The sequence below is a fragment of the Dromiciops gliroides genome, chromosome 4, assembly GCF_019393635.1.
Source record: "Dromiciops gliroides isolate mDroGli1 chromosome 4, mDroGli1.pri, whole genome shotgun sequence".
NCBI lineage: Eukaryota > Metazoa > Chordata > Mammalia > Microbiotheria > Microbiotheriidae > Dromiciops > Dromiciops gliroides.
Genome location: NC_057864.1, coordinates 35,745,132 through 35,771,264, shown reverse-complemented (window position 1 = coordinate 35,771,264; position 26,133 = coordinate 35,745,132). Strand labels below are relative to the sequence as shown.

General features: G+C 41.4%; 1 protein-coding gene across 1 annotated transcript in view; it reads right to left on the bottom strand.

Moving 5' to 3' along the window:
• Positions 1 to 26,133, bottom strand: part of TGFBR3 (transforming growth factor beta receptor 3) — a 237,697-nt gene that overhangs the window by 135,974 nt on the left and 75,590 nt on the right. Inside the window, exon 3 of the mRNA XM_043963893.1 lies at positions 2,793 to 2,977. Within this exon, the coding sequence (XP_043819828.1) occupies positions 2,793 to 2,977 (185 nt within the window). The remainder of the gene's footprint in view (positions 1 to 2,792; positions 2,978 to 26,133) is intronic.

Sequence of the window (26,133 nt, the reverse complement as noted above, 5' to 3'; positions counted from 1 at the left end):
GTCCCCAGCACTCACTAGGAGCTGCATTTCCTTAGGTCTCCTCCCCCTAGAAGTGGAGAAGGGAAGATGTGTTCCTAGGACACCTAAATGGGAGTTTACATAGTTGTGGCTGCAGCTGTGGCACGCCCCCACCCCCCAGAAGAATCAGGAGTAGTCATTTACAACATGCCGGAGTGGGTTAAATGATCCTACTTTGAAAAAAGCCAACTCTGCACACTCTTTTCAAGATCAAAATCTGTTTCCTCTTTGCTCTCTCCTTCCCAGCCTCCCATTCCCGCCCAGAGGGGAGGAGGAGGAGGAGAAGGAGGAAGGAAGAAGTGAAGGAGGGAAGCATAGAAGTGATACTAAATAAATGGTTTCGGAAACTGTCCAGATCTGACCAGAAGAAAGGTCAATGAGAAACAGTTTCCAGCAAAGTAAGTTTTTCCTCATCGCTAGTGTGAACAGGGCAGCTAGGTGGTACAATGGATAGAATGCTGGACCATATTTCAAATCCAGCCTCAGATACTTACTCGCTGTGAGACCCTGGGCAAGTCACTTTACCCTGTTTGTCTCAGTTTCTTCATCTATAAAATGAGCTGGAAAAGGAAATAGCAAACCACTCCAGGATCTTTGCCAAGGAAACCCCAAATGGGGTCACAAAGATCAGACACAACAAATACCACTGAATGACCACAAAGTGTGAGCATGGCTTCTATGGTTTCTCTTTCCCTGGAAGAAGTGATAACATTCCAGACACATCTGATGAGCCATTTAAATAACAGAGGAGCATAGTGCCTAGCATATAGTAGGTGCTTACTAAATGCTTATTGACAGACCAATGGATTGATGAAGACAGAGTGGCTCAAACATTTCCGTCAAAACTCAGCTCAAATTCCACCTGGTTTTCCTAATCCCTACAACTCCCTTCTAAAGCTAATAGCAAACATCTCTATAGCCCACGTGCTAAACTCTTTACAATTATTTATCTCATTTGATCCTCAAAACAATCCTGGGTGATAAGTGCTATTACTATCCCCATTTTACAGATATGGAAACTGAAACAAACAGAGGTTAAGTGACTTGCCCAGTCACACTGCTTTTAAGTGCCTGAAGCAGGATCTGAACTCAGGTCTTCCTGCTTCCAAGCCCAGAGCTCAATCCACTGTGTCATCTACCTGCCCAGTGTTGTCCTTCATTTGAAGGTAAATTTCTTGAGGGCAAAGACTGTTTCACTTTGATCTTTCTATCTCCGGCACTTACTACTCAGTGCCTAGCACACAGCAAGCACCTGATAATTGCTAGTTGCTAGACAGATGGATCAGGGAACACATTCTGTCAAATATATTGAATAATTAACCCTAATCTATATCACATCATGACCATCAAAAAGAAGAGGCTAGGGGGCAGCTAGGTGGCACAGTGGATAAAGCACTGGCCCTAGATTCAAGAGGACCTGAGTTCAAATTTGACTTCATACACTTGACACTTACTAGCTGTGTGACCCTGGGCAAGTCAATTAACCCTCATTGCCCCACCAAAGAAAAAAAAAAAGGAAAGAAAGAAAATAGCAAAAAGAAGAGGCTATTTCCACCCCAGATGATTACCATATTCCTGGAATACAATAGCTTAGAAACAATTTCATAGCAGGGATTCTTAAACTGGGGTCCATAGACCAGGCACACAGATCAATTTAAAGAGGTCCATAAATCTAGATGGGGGCTAGAAACAGGGAGGTCACATCTTTATTTCCATCAACCTCTAACTAAAATTTAGCATTCCCTTCAAGTATAAATTTTAAAAAACAAAACATGATTCTGAGAAGGAGTACATACACTTTTACCATCACTGCCAAAGGAGCCCAATACACACAAAACAAGTTAAGAACCCCTGATCTATACAGAGGGAGTGCAGATAGAGTGTCTTCTTGGCTTCAGGAAGAACTAGATTTGAATCCCACCCCTGACACTAGCTATGTGACCTCCTGAAAGTCATTTGACCTCTTGCAGTCTCATCTGTAAAATGGTGATAATAATTCCTATAGGACCTACCTCACTGGATTGACAATGACAATCAGCATTTATGAAGCCATGTGCCAGTGTCCCAGGAACAGCGCTAATGTTCTCCTGTGTTTGTAACCCCTAGCTAGGCCCTGAAGGATACAAGAAGAATGAAATAACCCCTACTCTCAAGGTACTTAATTTCTTTCTTTCTTTTTTTGGTGGGGCAATGGGGGTTAAGTGACTTTCCCAGGGTCACACAGCTATTAATTGTCAAGTGTCTGAGGCCAGATTTGAACTCAGGTCCTCCTGAATCCAGGGCCAGTGGGCCACCTAGCTGCCCAAGGTACTTACTTTCTAACAGAAGAGACAAGCACATACATAAAAACAGACAGAATAAAATGGCCAAATGAGATCCTATAAGAAACTCACTTTACAACTTTATAAAAGTCAGTTATTAGTAGTAGTAGTAGTATTACTATACCTGAAGGCCAATGCCTCTGAAAGATGAACTTCTAAAGAAAAATCTTTCAGAGACTGAGGCAGATTCCAAGTAATCACCAAAGAGGGAGACTTTGAAGTTCAACAAGCCTCTAAGGAATTCCCTTCTTGAAATGCTTCTCTATTTCTCTAGCCCGCTCTTCCCCAGATCAGAATTCCCCCTAAAGAACTTCTCGTTCATATCTAAGTAACCCTGGTTCACCACAGCACTGGAAGGAGGCCCCCTAGTTTAAAAAAGCGGCCTGTTGGCTTTGGGTTTTGCTTTGCTAATTAAAGGCACAGAGGCTTTGACAGGGAACACATCCATCCTACCTCTCTCTCAGGCTGCCCAGGTCCTTCATCGGAATTCCGGAGATTCAGGATATGGACCTCCTGAGGCAGACTGGTTGTGCCCCGGCTTGCACAGCCAGACAGGACAGTGAAACTCTCCAACAAGGCTTGGACAGGGTGTGAGGAGTTGACAGAAGACAGCACGCATTCTGTCTGAGGCACGGGACCTGCAGAGAGGAAAAAAACAACACATACATGTGTCACTCAGAAACATCAAAACTCATCCAAACTCAGAAACGTGCATCTTCCAGGAATTAAGAATCTGCTTTTGGGGGTCCTCTTGCCACTGCCAAGAATGACAATGGAGGTTTCTTATTTCCAACATTGAGAGAGAATGGCTAAACTATTTTTCTAAGAAACCAATATGTTTCATTTCTTTTGAGTGATTTTTTTAATCCCCCTTTTGGCTCACAATACTCTGTAAAATTCCTCTGGGCAAGGACACTCCCCATTTGACATTTGCAGAAGCTTCCTCCCAAACATCAAACGAATTCTGCCCCACCCCCAGGAAAGGACATTTTTTAAAAACCCTAGAAACAAGTATATGTATTCACTGATTGACATAATGTATTCAAATTCATTCATTCATTTGGTAAATTTAATTAGGTACACAGCTGCTGTTCCACTAGTTTCCACAAAATCTATAAAAAGGCCTAAAGAAGGTATCTAACCTGTTGGGGACAATCTCTACAAGGATAGTCACAAAGCAAAGATAAAGATCACACAAAGATGGGAAGGGGTGAATAGGTAGTAATCTATGCCAATGGAAGGAGGTACACAAATCCACACTGAGGCGATCACAAATCTATTACAGAACTGAAGTTTGGAAGAGTGCATTTCTTTCGTGCAAAAGGTGCTAGCGAACTCATGAGACTGATTGCCCTGGGAGCCTCCCTCATTAGGGACTCCCCTCCCCTGACCACCATTTTAGAAAGAACCCTAGCCCTGTCCAGCTCTAGATGCCCGTATGAACCTGAAGCTTATGATTTTAAGTTATCTGCTTCAACACTGGTCTCACTTACAACTCAAAGGCAACTCAGGTGCCCAGCCAGCACTGACCCAGTGCCTTAACACCATAAGCAAACACGGTGTTTTTTGCCAAGTCTATTTCAGAACCAACCAGAATTATCTACCCCGATAACAGCTATCTGGTTTACGCCATGAGGCCTATGTCTTTTTTCCAATACTCAGCGGTGACCTGGGTCACGCCGCTGGCTCTTTTTGAGAGACAGCGTGAGGTGACAGAGAAACAGAGAATGGCAGCAAGAACCCAGCGTGGTGGCAGAGTTAGCCTCCCTCGAGTGGGTCAATAGAACAAGGCAAACATTAGCATAAGCAAACATTTTCCCCACAGCTCTCCAATCCACTCTCCTTTGCCAGGGCCCATGGGAGGTCTGGTATGTCTGATACTGGAGGGCTACAGAGAAAAGTACTGCCCACCCCATGCAGCTCTGGTGCCTCCATGGGGTTGATGCGATGTCTCTGATGAGCTGTGCATTTTCTTCTCAATGTCATCAATTTGCCATCATCCTATCCACGCTAAATAAACAAATCAAGGCACAGGGAGAAATGTTTTACAGCTCGGACAGGCATTTATCAGAACGCAAATCTAGACAGAGATTTATAATTTACATTGACCTAGTTAGTGCCTCACTCCCTTCCTCTCCCCTCTCCCAGCAAATTGTCTTTATTTTCAATATACAGCTATTATCCCTTCCACAAGTGGGGGGAGGGGGGTTATAGCACCCCTGCAATCTGGAAAATCCACATAAGATGCTTTGGTCTTCCCTTCATGCCACAGAGAAGAAGTCTGAATCATTATGGTACTAAAAGATAAAATATGTTGCTATTATACACACACACACACACACACACATATGCCTTTCTGAGTTCCTAAACTTTTTCTGTGTTGTCTGCTGGCCTTCATAGGTCATATTCCTCAAGACTCCCCAAATATTCCCATTTAATTTCTGATGCCAACCCACTGATTTATTGTTTTGGAACATTACTAATAACGCATGTGAAAGAAGATATTTGGTGTAATGAATAGCCCAGTGGAGTTGGAGTGAGGAAGACTGAAGTCTGAATCCCACCTCAGACTCTTACTAATTGTGTAATGTTGGCCAAGTCATTTAAGCTCAGTTTAATTATCTGTAAAAATAAAGGAAGGGGACCACCATCACTTTCCTCCCCCTCCTCCTCCTGCTCCTCCCGCTGCTGCTTCTCACCCCGCCTCCTTCCCTTGGAGCCAACCATCCTGGTGCCTCTTTTGTGAAGCGGCAGCTGAGGAGACCCCCGGACTCGCCATGGCTGACAAAAAACCAAAGGAAGGAGTCAAGACTGAAAACAAGGACCACATTAATTTGAAGGTGGCAGGGCACACACCACTTAGTAAACTAATGAAAGCCTATTGTGAACAACAGGGTTTGTCAATGAGGCAGATGAGATTCCGATTCGATGGGCAACCAACCAATCAATGAAACAGACACACCTGCACAGTGGGAAAAGGGGGATGAAGATACAATGGATGTATTCCAGCAGCAGACAGGTGGTGTTTTCTAAAAAGAGAACCTGCAACTACTCCAGAACTGTGCTCCCAAGGAAAACGATACATTCACAATTAGAAAACCAAGATTTGGCTCCTCCACATCCTGACTACTGCAGTACAGTTTTCTCTCCTCTTTGATCCCCTTCCCCCATTCCTTTATTGTACATAAAGTAACTGGTGTACCTGCACAGGAATAATGCGTATTTTTTTTTTTAACTAAATGGCCGATGGTATATTTTGATCAACATCAAATGGAGATGGGGAGGGAAAAAAACAAACTGGTTCTGTGAAAATATCCCTTTTCTCCTTTAGTGGCATGCTGTCAATCTGTCATCTTTATATTCCAGTAAGTTATTTTGCTTTCACTTTAACAATAACAACAACAACAAAAACAAAAACAAAAACAATCCTTACATACCTTATTTGATTGGATAATTTCAATGTTTTTCTTTTATCACTGTAAAACCAAGGATGATTTTATAACTTTTTTGTACGTAGCTGTTACATGTAGGGCAATCTCTGTTTCTCAGTAGGGATAAATTACTATAAAGAAATTGATCCTAGATAGTTTTCCCTTCAAGTCAAACATCTTGTTGTTTAAATAAACTTCTTGTTTAAAATTTTAAAAATAAAATAAAAGAAGGAGCTGGGGCTCCGTGATCTCTTGTTTGGTTGGTTTTTGCAGGGCAATGAGGGTTCAGTGATTTGCCCAGAGTCACACAGCTGGTAAATTTCAAGTGGCTGAGGTCATATTTGAATTCAGGTCCTCCTGAATCCAGGACCAGTGCTTTATCCACTGCACCACGTAGCTGCCCCCTGGCTTTATGATCTCTTAGCCCCCTTCTAGCTTTAAATCTCTGATCCTTCATTTTTGTCTTGATCTCTGTAGGGACTCCTAGGTGTGAAAGCTCCCTCCACCAATATAGGTTGGTGATTTACCCATCCCTTACAGTTTCAGAGAATTTTATAGAATACTAAAGGTCATGCTTCTTGTCCATAGTCACACACAACATTGTGTGTCATAGGCAGGATTTGAATCCAGGTCTCCCTGAGACATGGCTGAGCTATCTACATCATGGTGTTGCCTCTCAATCAGCTCCTTCAGAGTTGGGTGATAAGATTTTACCAAAATTATGATAGGAGTAGAGTTGTGAGGGGGGGTATGCAAAGACCCCCAGTGAGACAAATTATATCGGCAGATCCTTAACTTGAATCCATGATTCTCTACATGGCCTCTTTTTAAAAGCCCTGCCTCTAGACATGGGTTGTACCTGTCCCAGGTGTGGAATAAAAATGTAATGAGAGGGGAGTCAGGGAGAAAGGAGGTGCTTGTCACCTTCATTTTTGTTATTGTTATTATTATTATTATTTACTTAGTCACAATCTCAACAAAATCAATGAACAAGCATTGATTAATCACCTACTATGTGCCAGGCACTGGGCTAAGCACAGGAGGTATGAAGACAAAAGTAAAATAAATACCCCTGCCCTCAAGAAGTTCACATCTTATTGGGGGAAATTGTATGTACACAGAAAATTACATACTAAATATCTACTTAATGATTAAAAGGTTGTTCTTGTTTGTCCTTTGTTCTTGAAGAGGACCACGACATTGGGGTGAGGTCATGACTTGTAAGTCATGAATTGGATTTAATTAATTTAATTAATTATGAATTGGATTTCAGTAAGGGAGGATTGTACAAGGTCACCAGCCTCCCTCTGTCCTCCAGAGCCATCTGAGTCCGGTGGCAAGACATGTATCAGGACGACTGGAGATGTTTAAGGCAACTGGGGTTAAGTGACTTACCCAGGGGTCACACAGCTAATGAGTGTCTGAGGTGAGATTTGAACTCAGATCCCCCCAACTTCAAGGCCAGTGCTCTAACCACCTAGCTACCCCAATAATTAAAAGTTTGAGGGGTGAGAAAGCTTAAAGAGATCAGGGAAGGCCTCATATAAAGAAGGTACTTGAATTGTCTTAAAGGAAATTGGTACTGAGACATGGAGGTGAGGAGGGATTGCATTCCTGGCACAAGACACAGCCTGGGTTTCAAAAGCACTGGATCCTGCCTTCAGATCTCAACTCTGCCTATGTAACCCAGAAGGGCACTGCTGCTATTCTTGCCACAGCTTGGAAGTGGAGGGTCTTCCTCTGGCTCTTTCTTCCCCCTGCTCATTCTTTCCACATTTCTTTGTATTTATCATCTTTATCAATATGAGATTATTTGCATATTTGTAGGTTGCCATACCTTCCTCACAGCTCTGTTCGCTCTCCCTCCCGAGCTCGCTCTCTCTCTCTCTCTCTCTCTCTCTCTCTCTCTCTCCCCTCTCCATCACCATCACTTGTACCAGATCTTCAGTTCCACTTCAGAGAAGAGAGATCATCCTAAAATGAGGGAGGTGGCACTTCTAGTTGCTGAGCAACCACTCCCATGGGGCTCCCCCCACCCTCAAAAACTATCGAAGGCAGGAAATACACTTGTTTTTCTCCACTCTTCCTGAATATGAAACATTGCCCTACACCTCTCCAGGTGGTATTTAAACTATTGCCTTTTCCCACACCCCCCCAAAACACACACACACACACACACACACACACACACACACATCCTGCTCTCAACCTCATCCTGTCTACTTTTGCTTTCCTTTAGAGCAGTCCCCAGCCTCAGAGCAGCCTCTGATTCTCTTGTGACCACATCCTGGTCTTAGGTACCCTTCAAACCCCCTCCTGTCCCTGGCCTCACCTTGCAACGATGGCACTACCATTTTTTCAAGAAGGTCTAGAACAGCAATTCAAATTCTTTTATTTTTTTTTTTTTTGCATGGAATCGTTTGGCAGTCTGGTGAGGTCTTTTCTCAGAATCATCTTATTAACTGTATACACTGAAATACATAGGATTAAGAAGGAAACCAATTCTATTCAGATAAAGCTATGATTGTTTCCCATTCTCAAGCCCCCTGAAATCCATCCCCCGACCTCATGGACCAACCATATAATAGCAAGTCAGGCTATTTATTCTATAAACACCAGTCTTCACTGCAGACCCCCGTTTGACAACAAGGGAGAATGTCTCCTCATTTTTACCAGGAGGGGTTTTTGGTGCCCCAAGGTCAGTCACTAACCAAGCAACCTCAGGAACTGGGAAAAGCGGGTCCCAAATTTGCCTCCCCTTTTGAGGGAGGTGGGGTGGCACAAAAGCTTCTCCACCAATCACTGTTCAACTCTGTTGCCCACACATGTGGGCTTATGGGGCTGTCCCCGGCCCTGCCTTTTGCAGCACAGCCTCCTTCCCTCAGACCCTTCCTCATCATAGACAGCAGGGCCTATTGGAAATCTTCTGAGTAATTGAATCACAAGATTTCAGAGCTGGAAGAAAGCTCCTCCTTCAACCCACACCCAAAAGAATCCCCTCTCGGACTCAAACACTACCTTGCCTGAGGACCTTCAGTGAGAAGGAACCCACTGACTCCCAGAGCAGCCGGACATTTTTGGAGAGCTCTCATTCTTAGGAAGTTTTTCTTGACAACAAGCCAAAAACCAGCCTGTTTCCAACTTCCACCCATTGCTCCTGGTCCTATTCTCTCTGGGTCCAAACAGGATAAGTCTAATCTCCAGATAATTATCATTACTGTCAATAAGCATTTATTAAGCACCTACTGTGTGCCAGACACTGTGCAAAGTTCTGCAGATACCAAAAAAAGGGCAAAAGACAGTACCCACTCTCTCAAGGAGCTCACAATCTATTGGAGGAAATTACATGCATGTATAACTGTACAAATAAAACCAATTGATCAATAAGCATTTATTAAGCACCTACTATGTGCCAGGCACTGTGCAAAGTTCTGAGGATACAAAAAAATAGGGCAAAAGACAGTCCCAGCCTCTTCTGCAGGCTAAACTACCCCAGGTCCCCCAACCCATCTTCATTTGGAACAGACTCAATGGCCGGCACCATCTTGAACGTCCTCCTTTGCAACAGTCTCTAGCTTATTTGGTGACCCAAAACTCCAAATGTGGTTTCACCAGGACAGAATACAAAACCATCACCATCTTGTGCTTGGCTTTGCCACCTGTGATAGCTAGCATTGATGTAGTGCTTTAAACTTTCCAAAGCACCTTACATCTCTTACTTCATTTTATCCTCACCACCACCCTGGGAGGCGGGTGCTATTGTCATCTTCTTTTTCTCACCTCAATGAGCCTGAACTGGTTGGAATAGATGGCCTCCGGGTCCCTTTCAGCTTCCAATGACGATCTCTCTAATCCTGAGACATTATATACAGAAAGACTTTTTGTTTTTGTCTTTTTCATTTTCTTCTAGACGTCTTACTTTTTGCACCAATTCTTCATTGTTCCTAACATTCTGACTCATAAAAACCCATCAGATGGGGCAGCTAGGTGGCACAGTGGATAGAGCACCAGCCCTGGATTCAGGAGGACCTGAGTTCAAGTCCGACCTCAGACACTTGACACTTACTAGCTGTGTGACCCTGAGCAAGTCACTTAACCCCAATTGCCTCACCAAAAAAACAAACAAACAAACCCATCAGAGCCAGGCTGTGTTGTTGGATGAGAAACTCACCAGAGGGACTATGTTTCTGCTGCTCTGTTTCCCCATGCTACACCCCCCCCCCAACTAAAATCCCATCTTTTACAGTAAGCCTTTCCCAGCCCCTCTGAATTCTTTTTTTTTTTTAAGTGAGGCAATTGGGGTTAAGTGACTTGCCCAGGGTCACACAGCTAGTAAGTGTGTAAAGTGTCTGAGGCCAGATTTGAACTCAGGTACTCCTGACTCCAGGGCTGGTACTCTATCCACTGCGCCACCTAGCTGCCCCAGCCCCTCTGAATTCTAATGCCTTCTCTCTCCTAATTACTTTCTATTAGAACTTGTTTGTACATAGTTGTTTACATGTTGTCAGCCCCCTTAGATCGTAAGCTCCTTGAGGGCAGGACCTGTCTTTTTCCTCTTTCTATATCGCCAGCACTTAGATCAGTACCTGGCACATAGTAAGTGTTTAATAAATGGTTTTTTTTAATTGATAACACAGTGCTTAGCAAATAGTAAGCACTTAATAGATGCTTATTGACTTGTTGACTCTAAATCCTGCTCTCCCAGCGTTTTGGATGCCAGGGCTGGCTGTCTTTTGACTAAGCCTTGAGGACTGTCTCCTCTCATCTACCTTCCCAACAGATGCAGTAAGGAAATACAAAAACAGGCCTCTTTCCCTTTTGTTCCGGCCTTTTAGATTCAAAGCAGGCTTCCAACCTCAGTCAGGAACACCGCCCATTTCTTAGGACTGATTACAGACCAGCCCTGATCCTGGATAGAATGCAGGAGGGTTTTTTTGCGGGGAAAGAGGAGAATTGATGCCATTACTGCCCACACTTTAAGCCTAATCCTTCCTACAATAAGGAGTAATGTCCCACCTCTCATACAGAATAAAATCATCTAGGGGAGGACCACTGTCCAATGAAAAGCAAAGCATTAAGTAATTTTCAGATTCGATAAATATGATCCTCAAGTATTCTGAATACAGATGCATGCCAAGCTAATATAAACATCTGGTACCTATTCTGCCTAATTTTCAGCCCTCTGATTTCCCATATTACCCAAGGGTACTAATGAGGAACGTGTGTTCAGCTATAATAAATGTAATCATGATGCAAGGGATAAGGGAGAGTAATAGTATAGCTTGGGACCAATCCATAGCAGGGGGGGATTTTATTCGAACAACACCACCGGCTAGCGCAGTTTCTCTTATGGTCCCTGAGGGAATTCTGCAATGCTGTCAGCTGCAAAGGAGGACAAACTTCCACAGACTGTGGGATCCGGCCCCCACAGCCTCTTTTTCTGTTTTTGAGCTGAAAATCCCTCTGGCCCCCATGGGACACAGGGATCTACACCGACGGGGACCCAGCGGTTTCTCATCCGACAACACAGCCTAACTCTAATTGGCTTTTATGAGTTGGAATCTCAGGAACATGAGGGTTTGGTACAAAAATAAAAACTCCAGGAGAAAATGAAAAAGACAAAAAACACACCTAGAAAGGGCTGGGCTGAGAAGTCCTCCGAGGATATACATACTCCATGTGCTTATGTTTGGAAGGTCTCAGATTACACCTCAGCAGTTCTACAGCCCATCTGGGATGGAGCTTGGGAATGTCCCACTCTTAAAACCCTTCCCACTCCCCCCCATCCCCCACTGATATTTTTCAAATTTATAAAGCATAGGAAGAATGGTGCTAGCCAGCCACGGCAGGGAAACGAAAGGTGGAATATTCCTGAATCTTGCAGCATCCATTTCTAGGAAAGAAGTGGGATGTTTCGATCACACAGCTTCTTAGAAGCACACTCATCACCTGTTTCTCTCCCCCCCCCCCAACTTCCACTGTCTGAACCCCAAACCCTTTTCTTGACTCACCACCACCACCCCTTCCAAGAAGTCAAGTGTAGATGTGTACTACCATTATGTGGAAACCAAAGTGTGACTGTGTTTATAAACTTTTCTGTTCTGTTTTTAAATGCGCAGAATGAAAAGAGCAAAGCAACTTTCAGAAACCAGCTTCTAAAACCACTAGAAATTGCTAAACTGACTGTAATCTCTAGACAATCTATGTGTTGGCATACGTGTACAAGTACACAAGTACACACACACGCACATACATACACACACAGAGTAGCCAAGGAGAAAATTATTTTTTTTAAAAACCAAGAAATTGGGGCAGCTAGATGGCACAGTGGATAGAGCACCGGCCCTGGAGTCAGGAGTACTTGAGTTCAAATCCGGCCTCAGACACTTAAAACTTACTAGCTGTGTGACCATGGGCAAGTCACTTAACCCCAATTGCCTCACTTAAAAAAAAAAAAACCAAGAAATTTCAAAATTGGGGACTAAAGTGACCTTAAAAAGCAGGGTGACAAAAGGGGGCTTATCCTAATTGGAAGGAGATTATCCAGGCCTCTTGTGGAAGGGCCAAGGTGCCTGCCCTAACTCTAAAGGAAAAAGGAAAAAAGAACAAGCAACAGAAAAAAGATTTTAATTAGTGAGACCTAGCAATCCCCTCCTCCCTGCCCTTGCAAAGGCTCTTGAGGCTGGAGAAGAGAGTGGGTTTAGAGATAGAAAATGTCATTTAAAAAAAGATGTTTTCCAGGGACCTTAATTTTCTACACCCCCCCAAAAAAAGTTTGGATTCATGATTTTTTTTTTTTGCAATGAGGGTTAAGTGACTTGCCTAGGGTCACACAGCTAGTGTCAAGTGTTTGAGGTCGGATTTGAACTCTGGTCCTCCTGAATCCAGGGCCCGTGCTTTATCTGCTGTGACACCTAGCTGCCCTGGATTCATGATGTTTTAAGAATAAAATGAAAGGCAGGAAGAAAGGAGAGAATCAGGAATTCAACATTTTTTAAATGAATGTTAAAATAAAGTATAATTATTAAATTAAATAATAAAAATGAAATGAAAATATTTCAAGTAAGATTCCATAGAAAGCACTTATTAACGCTCACTGATTGATTACTCCCCCAAAATGATTTGTGAAAATTATGCAAGAGGGGTAGCTAGGTGGCACAGTGGCTAAAGCATCAGCCCTGGATTCAGGAGGACCTGAGTTGAAATCTGGTCTCAGACACTTGCTTACTAGCTGTGTGACCCTGGGCAAGTCACTTAATCCTCATTGCCCCACAAAAAAAGAAAGAAAGGAAAAAAAGAAAAGAAAATTATGCAAGAGGAAGATTTTTATGAAAAACTCTATTATGAGGCCATTATAACTAACATATGCTAAGAACAAGTTGTTCAGTACAATTCACAAATCCAAACATCAGATAAATTTCCATCAGTGAGAACTGGCATTTGAAAAAAATTAAAATAATTTCAGGTCCTCTTTGCTTGTATTAAAATGCATCTAAATTCAGAACATTAAAATAGATTTAACTGCATTAACTTATTTTCACATGCATGAGATAGGACACACTAAAAGCATTTGTTGTTCAGTTATGTCTAACTCTTCGTGACACCATCAGAAAACTGAGGCAAACAGGACTAAGGGAATTGCCTAGGGTCAGAGAGTTAGTAACTGTCTCAAGCTAGATTTGAACTCAGGAAGATGACCATTCCTGACTCTAGGCCCAGTGGTTTATCCACTGCGCCACCTAGCTGCCCCTGTTTTTTGTTTTTTTTTTTAAGTTCATTCTTGTTAAAATAAATCCTGTTCTGTTTTGAGGGAGGCTGCCGGTCTCCTTCCTTGCCCCAATATCGCGGCAAGCTGCTTAGCTGACACTCCCGAATTAAAAATTGGTCCCCACACTTCTCCAGCTCATTTTACAGATGAGGAAACTGAGGAAAACAGGGTTAAGTGACTTGCCCAAGGTCACACAGTAAATATCTCTGCTTGAGTCTCTTCCAACCCTATAATAGAAAGAGCATTCATTGGGTTTTTTTGGTATCAGAGGGCCTGGGTTAGAATCCCAGCTCTGCTCATTAACGACTTGTACAATCTTGGCTAAGTCACCCCACCTTGAGATGTCCTTATCTGTAAAAGGGGGGTGCTCTCTAGTGAACCTTCTGTGCTTTTAGGTCTTTATTTCTCTTCATTTGGGTAGTAAAGATAATATGCATAATGCATTTGTCCACATCCAATCCCACAGGAGCCCTGACTGCCACCTTTTCTTCTCTGAGTCCTGAAACAGATGTTCCTGTTCTGTCTGCGTCACCCCCACAATGGACACACCCTTTTCCATCATTCGTGCCCATCGATGACGTGGGAGCCAATGGCGCCTTTGTCCAACCCTCTCCTACAATTAACTTATATGTGAATTATTAAAATATAATGTGTTCATAAACTGGTAACCGCCTGTAATCAGAGATATAAATGATAGGCAGACAGAAAGATGAGAGAGACAGATGGATAGATAGATAGATAGATAGATAGATAGATAGATAGATAGATAGATAGATGGATGGATGGATGGATAGAAAGATGCATAGACAGAGGTAGGTAGATAGAGATAGATAGATAGATAGATAGATAGATAGATAGATAGATAGATAGATAGATAGATAGATAGATAGATAGATAGATGGATGGATGGATAGAAAGATGCATAGACAGAGGTAGGTAGATAGATAGAGATAGATAGATAGATAGATAGATAGATAGATAGATAGATAGATAGATAGATAGATAGATAGATGGATGGATGGATGGATGGATGGATGGATGGATGGATGGATGGATGGATAGAAAGATGCATAGACAGAGGTAGGTAGATAGATAGATAGATAGATAGATAGATAGATGGATGGATGGATAGAAAGATGCATAGACAGATAGACAGATAGATGATAGAGGTATATAGATAGATGGATAGAAAGATGCATAGACAGAGGTAGGTAGAGATAGATAGATAGATGATAGATAGATAGATAGATAGATAGATAGATAGATAGATAGATAGATAGATAGATAGATAGATAGATAGATGGATGGATGGATGGATGGATGGATGGATGGATGGATAGAAAGATGCATAGACAGATAGATAGACAGATGATAGAGGTATATAGATAGATGGATAGAAAGATGCATAGACAGAGGTAGGTAGAGATAGATAGATAGATGATAGATAGATAGATAGATAGATAGATAGATAGATAGATAGATAGATAGATAGATGGATGGATGGATGGATAGAAAGATGCATAGACAGATAGATAGACAGATGATAGAGGTATATAGATAGATGGATAGAAAGATGCATAGACAGGTAGGTAGAGATAGATAGATAGATGATAGATAGATAGATAGATAGATAGATAGATAGATAGATAGATAGATAGATAGATAGATAGATAGATGGATGGATGGATAGATAAATAGATAGATGGATAGATGGATGGATGGATGGATGGATGGATGGATGGATGGATGGATGGATGGATGGATGGATGGATGGATAGAAAGATGCATAGACAGAGGTAGGTAGATAGATATAGATAGATAGATAGATGGATGGATGGATAGAAAGATGCATAGACAGATAGATAGACAGATGATAGAGGTATATAGATAGATAGATGGATAGAAAGATGCATAGACAAAGGTAGGTAGATAGATAGATATAGATAGATAGATAGATAGATAGATAGATAGATAGATAGATAGATAGATAGATAGATAGATGGATGATGGATGCATGGATACATGGATGGGCAGATGCATGGATGGAAAGATGCACAGACAGACAGAAAGATGAATATACAGGTGAAAGAGAAAAAAGAAAGGAAGGAAGAGAAAGAAAGAAGTAGCATTTATTAAGCACTTTCTATGTGTCAGGCATGGACCTAAGCACTGAGGATACCAAAAAAAAAAAAAGACATAAACAACCCTTCCCTTCATGAAGCTCACATTCTAACAGGAACACAACATATATAGGGAGTGGAGGAAGATGGGAAAAGGTGGCTTGTGACGGGTCTAGAGGAAATCCAAGAGTGAGTAGGGGAAACTTGATCAGGGTCCTTCTTAAATGATAGTCCCCAAGGAAGGAGTCACTATAGAAGTGGGGGTGGGCAGTGGAGGGCAGAAGTTTTCCCAAGGTATCAAGTGAAAAGGACAAGAGGTGCTGGATGAAAGTCCAGAATGGGTTATTATCCATTTAGGGTGTAATATAGTCCAGAGGACAGAAGGTCCTATTGACCTGTTTGACCTTGGGCAAGTCATTTAGACCTCTTAACCTCAGTCTCCACGTCTGTAAAATGAGCTGGAAAAGAAATGGCAAGCTGCTCCAGTATCTCTGCCAAGAAAACCCCCAAAAGGGGGTCACAAGTTGAATACACCTAAACAACAACAACCACAATAGCAAAAAAGTTTTAAGGTGGCAAAATGTAAGTGGAAATGGAGAAAGAAGAGAAGTTCAAGAGTCAGAGGACCTGGATTCAAATCCCAACTCAGATATTTACTAGCTCTCTGACCTTAAGAAGGTCACCTAACCACTCTAAGCCTCAGTTTCCCTATCTGCAAAATGAAGAGGTTAAACCACATCACTTCTGAGGTCCCTTCTAGCTCTAACTCTACAATTCGGAATCCTAAGAAGTCTGAGTTTCCTTTTCTATGTGACCTTTCCTCTCTTTGATGCTCTCAACACTAACAAACCATCTCAAGTCTTCATATTGTCCAACTTCCTGCCTCTATCAAAACAGGGAAAGCATGTGATATTAGAGATGCCCCTGTTTCGGTGACAGTGAATCCAGAGTCAGAAAGCTGGGAGTGGTCAGATTGCTCAATGACCCTTCAGAACAGGGATCAGGGGGAGGGGAGATGGTAGTTGGGGAATGATTGGACACATACACAGTTTCAACCCAGGACCAGGATAGTGGTGATGAGTAACAAAGGGAAGGTAAGAATATAGGACCCGTAGCTATTTGGAGAACTTCATCAAGGACCATTGACAGTGATGCTAACTAAAGATACTGATGAAATAACAAAATTAACAAATTAACATTAAATTAACAGGCTTATTTAATTGTTATTTAACAGAACTAACAAAATTAATTTTAAAAATCTATTGGGGGGCAGCTAGGTGGCGCAGTGGATAAAGCACCAGCCCTGGATTCAGGAGGACCTGAGTTCAAATCTGGCCTCAGACACTTGACACTTACTAGCTGTGTGACCCTGGGCAAGTCACTTAACCCCAATTGCCTCACCAAAAAAAAAAAAATCTATTTAAAAAAAAACTTGAGAACTTGCCTTTATATATAATTGGGAAATAAATCAAGTAGTTTTTTAAAAAGAAAAAACTTGAGAACTCGTCTTTACATATAATTAGGGGAAAGAAAATATTATTTTTAAAAAGAAGAAAAATTCAAGAACTGACAAAATGAGAGAAAAACTGTAAGAAAAAAAGTTCAGTTATATAAAAGACATACAATCATTCACGTCAAATGCTTACCCTTCACGGCACAATAAAAATTATATAATATTAAACATTAATATTATAAAAATGAAGTAAATTATTTGTTTATTATTCATTAAATAGTAGGTTAAAGATTAAATATGAGCTTGGTTGATTTTCATTGTGAGATTTGATTAAAGGTGGTGCAGGGGAAGGAGCACCGGCCCTGAACTAGGGAGAGTTGGACTTCACTAGTCAATCTGTGCTAATACTCCTTGCTTAAAGTTCTAAATCTATAGTGTCTGAACACAAAAGTCAGACATCTGGATTTTTTTACCTCAGTTCGGTTCTGTTGCCAAAGAAACAGCGCAGAGAGCACGTTGTGGTGACACATTTTTTTAACATGATAAATCCCTCGATGACAAGGTGCGTTGACCCCTCTGCCTTGGCTAGAAGACCTGCACTGTCTGCAATGCTGGTATCTCCTCTGGCAAAAGGATGGATTTGTTTTTTCTTATGAAACCATCAAAGAGAAATTTGCTAATCTGTCTTACTTATGATAGAAAAAGAGAAACAAAACTGTATGCTCACTATCTTCAGTCTGTTTTGCCTCTCATGACTCCTCAGCCCTTATACTAAGCCCAAGAAAGAAGCCAAGTACAAGACAGAGGCTAGGTTTTCGGTGGATTGCTAACTCATGGCGATTCAGTTGGCAATGGGGACTCACAGGTAAGGAATCTTCCTCTGCCAAGGTGGATGAGCACAGGCTCTGCTACTCAGAGTTGCCTATGGGTATGCAGCAACTCTCAACATACACCTATCACTTTAACATTAATGGCTAGAATCTCCCTAGTTCTTGAAGATCTATAAAGCACTTTACTTTTTCAAAACAGCCTTTATTGAATCTTCTAGTTCAAGACCCATGGATTAATGAACTAGGTCCCCCAGATGTCTTTAGTCCTGATGAATTCCACTCACGGAAACATCTTAGTCCGATCAAAGAGGTCGTGTCTTCCACACTCCTTGCACTCAGGGCTATAGGGTCTATGGACAAATGGGAACTCTTTTCATGAGATTACAGATGCTTCCATTTTTAACACTGCCAATAGTTTGATGCATGAAGCCAAGAAGCCAGTTTGACAGTATAATAAAGGTAACAAAGAATTTGAGGAACTTCACAAATGCAGCTTTTCAATATGTACCACAGAATGGTCAAGACTAGCATGTGCAGAACTCCCAGTGTGCAAACCTCCTCCATCAATGTTGAACAGCGACTCTTCTGTAATTTACAATTGCAGGGTTTAAATGGTTAAACGACTTGTCTGTGACCGTACAACCGCTACGTGTTAGGGGCAGCACAGTACTTCTCTGCTTCTCTGAAATAACTCATTTAAAATTCAAATTCTGACTTGCTTCATCTTTAAGTCTACCTAGAAAATTATATCTTCTAACAGACCAGTAGCTTTATGAAAGGTGAAAGTAAGAGGTTAATTAACTCGATCACACTATATTTATGTAAAGTAATCTTCTGTCACATTACATTAAAAAAAAAAATCTCCTCCACCCCCATGGGAAATTACTGAGAATTCAGTAAAAAGAAAATAACTGGTGTAAATCTTGTTTAATCAGCCTAATCTCAATAAGGTCCCCCCCAAAAAAATATGGACTGAATGAGACCTGTTTAATCCAACATCTGCTAAACCCAGCCCCTGGCCAGAGGTATGCAATGTGGTCAAGCAGTGAAAAACAAACATCTGTATCTATAAAACAAAGACACCTTTCAAAACAGATGTGCTGTCTGTCCAGTGTTTCAAAGCCCAACTTTTTAAAAAGGCTGTCCCTACACTTACTTCCCAGCAAAGTCATTTCTGTTTTTCTGGTCTTTGTGAGCAAGAAACAACCCCATGTGGGTTACTTTGGACAGGATTTTCTCTCGGTATTTTTCCACTTTGGACCAACTAGCTTTTCCCTTTTCTCCTCCCAGGCTAGCAGAGGGAACTCACCTTTTCTAAAAGAAACCAACCAATGTTCATGCTTCAAAAGCAAGAACCCTAGAACAAAAATATGCTCATTTTCTGAATACAAAAATGGTCCATGGGTTCATGGTAGGAAACAAACCAAAGCTCTACATGACCCATCACTTCAAAACACCAGTGAATCTGTCACTTTGTCAGTTCCTTCCTCCGCACCTTTGCTCGTGTGGATCCAATGTGGGCTCACACCTTGTACAGTATCACCGGATTTGTGCCAAATGGTCAGGAAATGAGATGTTCCATACAACCTGAAGCTTGCCCTACAAAATGCTGAATTCATCTGATCTACTTTTGATGACTGACTTTCTCAGATCTGCTACATGTGTCCCCGCTTGCTTAAACAGAACACATGGAACATAATTTATCTTCTTCTTCATGACACAAGGTCACAGTGAATATTATTTACCGTGGGGCCCACAGAGCTGCAGAACATGAAGCCCCCAACACCCATCAACTATGTGACCATCGGCAAGTCTTAATAAATTGTTCCGTGCTTCAGTTTTCTCATCAGTTAAATGGGTATTTTAAGACCTATAGTATACTAACTTCACAGAATTGTCATAATAATAGCTCACTTTTACACAGGTTCTATCAAAAGTTTTGATACAGTTTTAAGCTTTATTAAAGCTTAAAGTGATTAAAGCTTTGGAATGCCCTAAGACTTTTGGGGCACACAAACTTTAAGGTTAGCATGGTAATTAACATGCATTCCCTCTTTCTTTTTTTTTTTTTTTTTTGGCAGGGCAATAAGGTTTAAGTGACTTGCCCAGGGTCACACAGCTAGTAAGTGTCAGTGTCTGAGGCTGGATTTGAACTCGGGTCCTCCTGAATTCAGGGCTGGTACTTTGTCCACTGAGCCACCTAGCTGCCCCCACATTCTCTTATTTGATCAAATGTCTGCAAATTATCCTGCAAACCTAAAAGCGTTATCAAAATGGCTGCCACTATTATTATAATTATTAATAATAAATACTCTATTATAAGATCCTTGAGGGGAAGGATGATTGGTTGGCTGCATTTTTCTCTTTCAGCACCTATCCAGTACACACAGAAAGTGCTTAATAAACGTCTGCATTCTGAATGGGACCCACTATTGAGGAAGTCTAAAGCTTTTGATCATACATGAGTTTTTGCAAGAGGACAATTCAAACTTAACTTTCTGGATTAAATCTAGCCTAAGAACATTCCCTGCAGGTTGTTGATGGGAAAGTGTTTTTATCCCTTCTGGTAAATGAACCCATTTTGAGGAGTCCTGTCATGGAGCTGTCACAAGCTACGCTGGAACACTAGGAATCTCTTGTTCTGGTGGCAGGTGAATGGATTCATGCCACAGCATCAAAGGAAATATGAGGCTGCTCTCAAGGATGAATTTCATGTTGAAAAGTTTCTTTTATTTTCACAGACACACACACATACACACACACACACACAGAGGTCCTCACTCTTTCCCAGAGAATTCCCTCCTATCCCTCCTTACAAAAGTCTAATGTGGAATCCAGGCAATTTTTCTACATGTATACAATCATCATCCTTTTTGAACCCCAAGTTGAGTGAGAAAACATTTAACCTCAGAGCTGTTAAAATTTCCCTGAATCAAGATAGAGGTTTTTTTAAGTGCTTTTCAACAGTGAAATGTACTTCCTTTTCCCCAGAGATAGTCCATAAATTGTCGTGGATTTTAACCTTCTTTACCGTAAAAGGGATAGGAAGTCACATGAAAACAATGAATGGAAGTACACTTTTTTAAAAAATCAAACAAGAACAGGAAATATTGGGTAGTTTATGGTAGAAATGCATATTGAAACAAAAGGGAAAAAATAAACCCTACTTTTCTCAACTCCAGACCCTTCAGAAATACCCCCCCGCCAAAAAAAAGCACACAAGCCCAACTCCCGTGAGATAATCCCATCGTAGTTACAAGAAGGGAGGAGATTGGTTCAGCTTTGAAATCTGTATTTCCTAAAATACCTTCTTACCAAATGAACCCTTGAAAAGAGAGCAACACATACTTTGATTATTGTATTGTTCAAAATGATTCATAATAAAGCTTTGAAATACTAAAGACAATTAAGAGAGGAAATACTAGAAGATATAAAAAAATGATTGCAGGGAGCCAAAAACAGAACTTTATTTATTTTTATATCCAAATGCACAGGCATGTCCAAACTGGCAAATAAAACACTGAGGCATGCAAAAGTGAGCATGCATCTGGATTCAAACTGTCCAAAGCACGGTCTCCCCAAAGTACAGCACTTTCCTTTCCATCTGGGAGAAATCAATATTCAATTGAACAAAGTCCCTACTCCCCAAATTCAGACCGACCCCCTTGAGGGAAAAACAAAAGGAAAATTCTATTTCCTCAGCTCCAAACTCTGCGCCAAAAGGCAGCATAATTTAGTACATAGAGAGCCAGCCATGGAGTCCAGAAGAACAGGGTTCAAGTCTTGCTTCTGACCCACACTGGCTATGTGACCATGGGCTCCAGTTCCCTGGACAACTTTCTAAAACCACAAAGGCAGAATAGTACAGAAGAGAAGGTATGAATTGAGGATTAGGAAAATATGGGTTCAAATCACACTTAGTGTTTACTAGTTGTGTGATCCTGGATAAGTGAATTTACCTCGATTACCTCAGTTTCTTAATTGGTAAGACGAACAATTTGTATCTGAGGGCCCCTGAGTACTGTTCCAGGTATTAATCTCTGATCATGATGCTCAGTCACATACAACAGAATTATGGCTCTGCCACTGGTTGTGAAGGTTTCCTACCCACACAATAAAACCAAAGTTTTAGAACAAGAAAAAAAAGAAAAATCTTGTTGTTGTCAAGTCTAACTCTTCGTGACCCCATTTGGTTTTTTCTTGGCAAAGATACTGAAGTGCCATTTCCTTCACCAGCTCATTTTACAGATGACGAAACTGAGGCAAACAAGGTCAAGTGACTTGCCCAGGGTCACACAGCTCATGTGTGAAACCGAATTTGAATTCAAGTCTTCCTGACTCCAAGCCCCTGCCCTCTTTCCACTGCCCTAAAGAAAAATACCTTTCAGTATTGACCAACTTTCAGTTTAACAAATTCACTAGCTAAGAACCCAAAGAATAGGCATTAATCAAATGAGTTACCAAATGGGAAGCCCTTTGCAAACCTTAAAGTGGTATATAAATGTTAGCTATTGTTGTTATTATTAATCATTCAAATGTACAGCCTCACTGTAATAAGGGTTAGCCCATGTTGCAGCTAAGGAAATCAATACAGAAGAGACAAATCTGGGGGCTATCTTTTAGAATTCAAGCCTTATGTACAAGAGTAACTATTGATCAAAGGCAAGGGAATGAATGGACTGTATTTCCTTATAAAAGGTGGAAATACTCAAGTTCTATTCCCAGCATGCATTGCTTGGAAAACCAGGTCTGATGACTAAGTGAAGAGCATAGACTGGATCGATGGCGTCAAATTCAAATAGAAACTAGGCTACATGCTGACTCAGAAAACCACAAATTGACATCATCTATGTTGTATTGTACTTTTACTTATTTTGTTAAACATTGTCCCATTACATTTTAATCTGGTTCCCCCTGCACTCCAGGCTTGGGCAGAATTCAATGTCTAAGGGCCTTTCCAACCCTGTTCTTCCATGAAGAGCTGCTCACTCTTGCCTAGCCCTTCCCCTCGATGACCTGTAATTAGTGTATTAGGGGTTATGATGAGGAGGATGACTGATGTTTATATAATACTATAAAGTTCACAAAGCACTCTGCATATCTTAAATTTCGTTTAACAAGTAGTACAAGAGTTACTATTCTCCTTCTACCCATGAAGAAACCGAGGTTCAGAGAATCTTTATGATTTCTCCATGATTCACAGCTCCTTACATCATTGTAGATTTAGAGTGGGAACAGCCCCCAGGGATCTTCAAGTCTAAGTGTTCTTTAGATGAGGAAACTGATGCCATCCTGCCCAAACTCCTCCTTTTCCCTATGGGGAAACTGAGGCATAGCAAGGGGAAATTACTTGACCAGGGTCACACTGCTAGTAACTAGCAGAGCTGCTAATTCCAGTTGCATACTTCTTCCCACTGTATAATAGAGGTGACATAATTTCTCTTCATTACTGTCACTCTGATCCAGTGACCCTGGTAAGATAGCATCCCTTACGGTACTTAATCATGTGAAATGGATCCATCCATAGGACTGGATCCCCAAAATCAGAGGGCACAACCACACCCAAGCTCCTCTGAACACAGATGCCCCAAGAGCCAGAACAAACAGCATCTTAGGGAGAGAGCAAGAGAAGGAGTGTAAGCCGAGAAAATAGGTCAACAAACTACAACAGATTGGTTGCTTAGGAATTAAATAAAAGGCAAAGAAAATAACCTATTTTCAAAGTTCAACTCAAGGCTGAATTCCTATCAGTCAACCACCCAAGGCCAAAGCCCACATCTTGATAATACTTTAAACCTCAGGCTTGTCTTTGAGAAAACATTTGACCACAGGTATCAAAATAAGCACAAATTCTTTGGTCATTTCCCTGCTCTTTATGGTCCCGATGTCCTTCCTTCTACATCCACCAAATGCTAACTGACATACCAAGCCAAGCGAACACGTCAATGCAGAGTAATAAATACGTCTTCTCTACAAACTGAAGTGAACCAAAGATTGGGGTGGATCTTTTTGTTTTGTTTTGTTTTTAATTCCAACCAAAGGTGAAAAGGGCAGATTGCAAACAGGCCATACAATGGGTTAATACAGGCCTCTGGTTTGGGGAACTATTGCATCATGTTGGATACACCTTTATAAGATCATATATAATAAATCTCAAATCTGGCCTCAGACACTTAACACTTACTAGCTGTGTGACCCTGGGCAAGTCACTTAACCTTGCTCACCTCAGTTTCCTCATCTAGAAAATGAGCTGGAGAAGGAAATGGCAAACCACTCCAGTATCTTTACCAAAAAAAAAAAAAATCCCTTAAATGAGGTCATGAAGAGTCAGACTTGATTTTAAAATGACTAAACAACAACAAAAATAAATCATTTGTTTTGGGGCCATGGATCATTGTGATTCCTCCACTGTTAGTTTCCCTCTCCTTACCCTCCACTTAATTTTTATTTTGGATGCTATTTTGTATATATGCTATCTGTATACATGTTGTCTTTCCCCATTAGAATGGAAGCTTCTTGAGGGCAGGGATTGTCTTATTCTCATTTATATGGCCCCAGCACCCAGCACTGTGCCCATTACATGGGAGTTAAAATAGATGCTTGTTTAGCTGAAGTCAGTCAGGAAAAAATCATTTATTAAGTGCTTATTATGCGTCCGGTGCAAAAAAATAATCTCTTCCTTCAAGGAGATTACATTCTAACGGTGGGGAGACTCTATCCAGAAAGTAACGCTAGCCACAAAAGATCCATACCATTGAAATGGAAGGTAATAAACAGAATCTCAGTAAGTCAAGACGAGAATAATTCATCATCATAAAATGCAAGATTAGAGGTGGAAGAAACCTTGGAGATCATCTCATTCACCCGTCAAACTACAGGTGAGGAAACTGAGACATGAACTTAATTTCCCGAGATGAAACGGCTTCACCCGATGTATGAATGAAATACTAAGAGATATGCATTCCTCTTTGTGCTTCTATGACCTCCATACAATGAGGGCAGACCTTGCTTTTAATTATATTATACATTAGAAGGAAAGACATCTAATACAGATGTCCAAGACTCAGTAGATATGACCAACATAGTTGCTTTAAAGACATTTCAATTATTATTTGTTTTTAATTTTTCTCAACTGAGAGAGACGCTGGGTTGTTTTATGATCAGGCTTTTCTCAACGACTCTAATGCAATGGGTATTCTTGTATGAGATGGTTTACAACACAGGAATCAAGCCGAGATTATTCCAAAGTATTTTATAAGCCCGCTACACCCAAGTCCTGCTCTGATGCCTCATAGCTTGGGGGTGACCCTGGGTTCTCAAAGGCTTTTCAAGCAGGGCATAAGCTGTGGCAGGTTCTACCACACTGGAAAGGCTTCAAGAATAGGGCTGGCAAGAAACTGTGGTCCTCTCATCCAGCAACCAGCCCGGCCAAATTCAGCAAGTCTCATCACTAGGTCAACCGCAGGGTGACAAATTTCTCAGCTGTATCAACTCTCAAAGGCTGCCTATCAGGTCACAGGATGAGAACATTCATCCTTCCAATGGATGTTGATGACTCTGGAGAGAGATGAAAGCTGATGGCTTTGTGCAACTCTGCCTCACTGAAAGCTCATTTATGAGTGAGTCAAGATGGCACCCGTGACATCATTGATCCATCATTAGAAAATGAAGGATGAACAACAACAACAGAATGGGGACACCTACACCAGTGAAAACATCTGCCTTAGATAATCATTAGAGGTGGTGTGGAGGTGGCAATAATAATAATAACATTTATTCACATTATCTCGTTTTATCCTTTTAACAACCCCAGGAGGGAGGGATCATCATCATTCCATTTTACAGATAAGAAAACTGAGGTTAAGAGAACTTAATGATTTGCCCAGGGTCACAAAGCTCGTAACCATCTGAAGCAGTATTTGAACTCAGCTCTTTCTGACTCCAATGTTCAAAACTCCAGTCACTGCGCCACCTAGATTGAAATCAGAAGAGAGGAAGGACCATACTTCACCGTTGACACTTTTTGGCATTTAGCCTCAGAATAGCAGACACAAACTCATAGGAATGTTTTGGTTTGGGGGTTTTTGGGGAACAATGAGGGTTAAGTGACTTGCCCAGGGTCACACAGCTAGTAAGTGTCAAGTGTCTGAGGCTGGATTTGAACTCAGGTCCTCCTGAATCCAGGGGCCTTG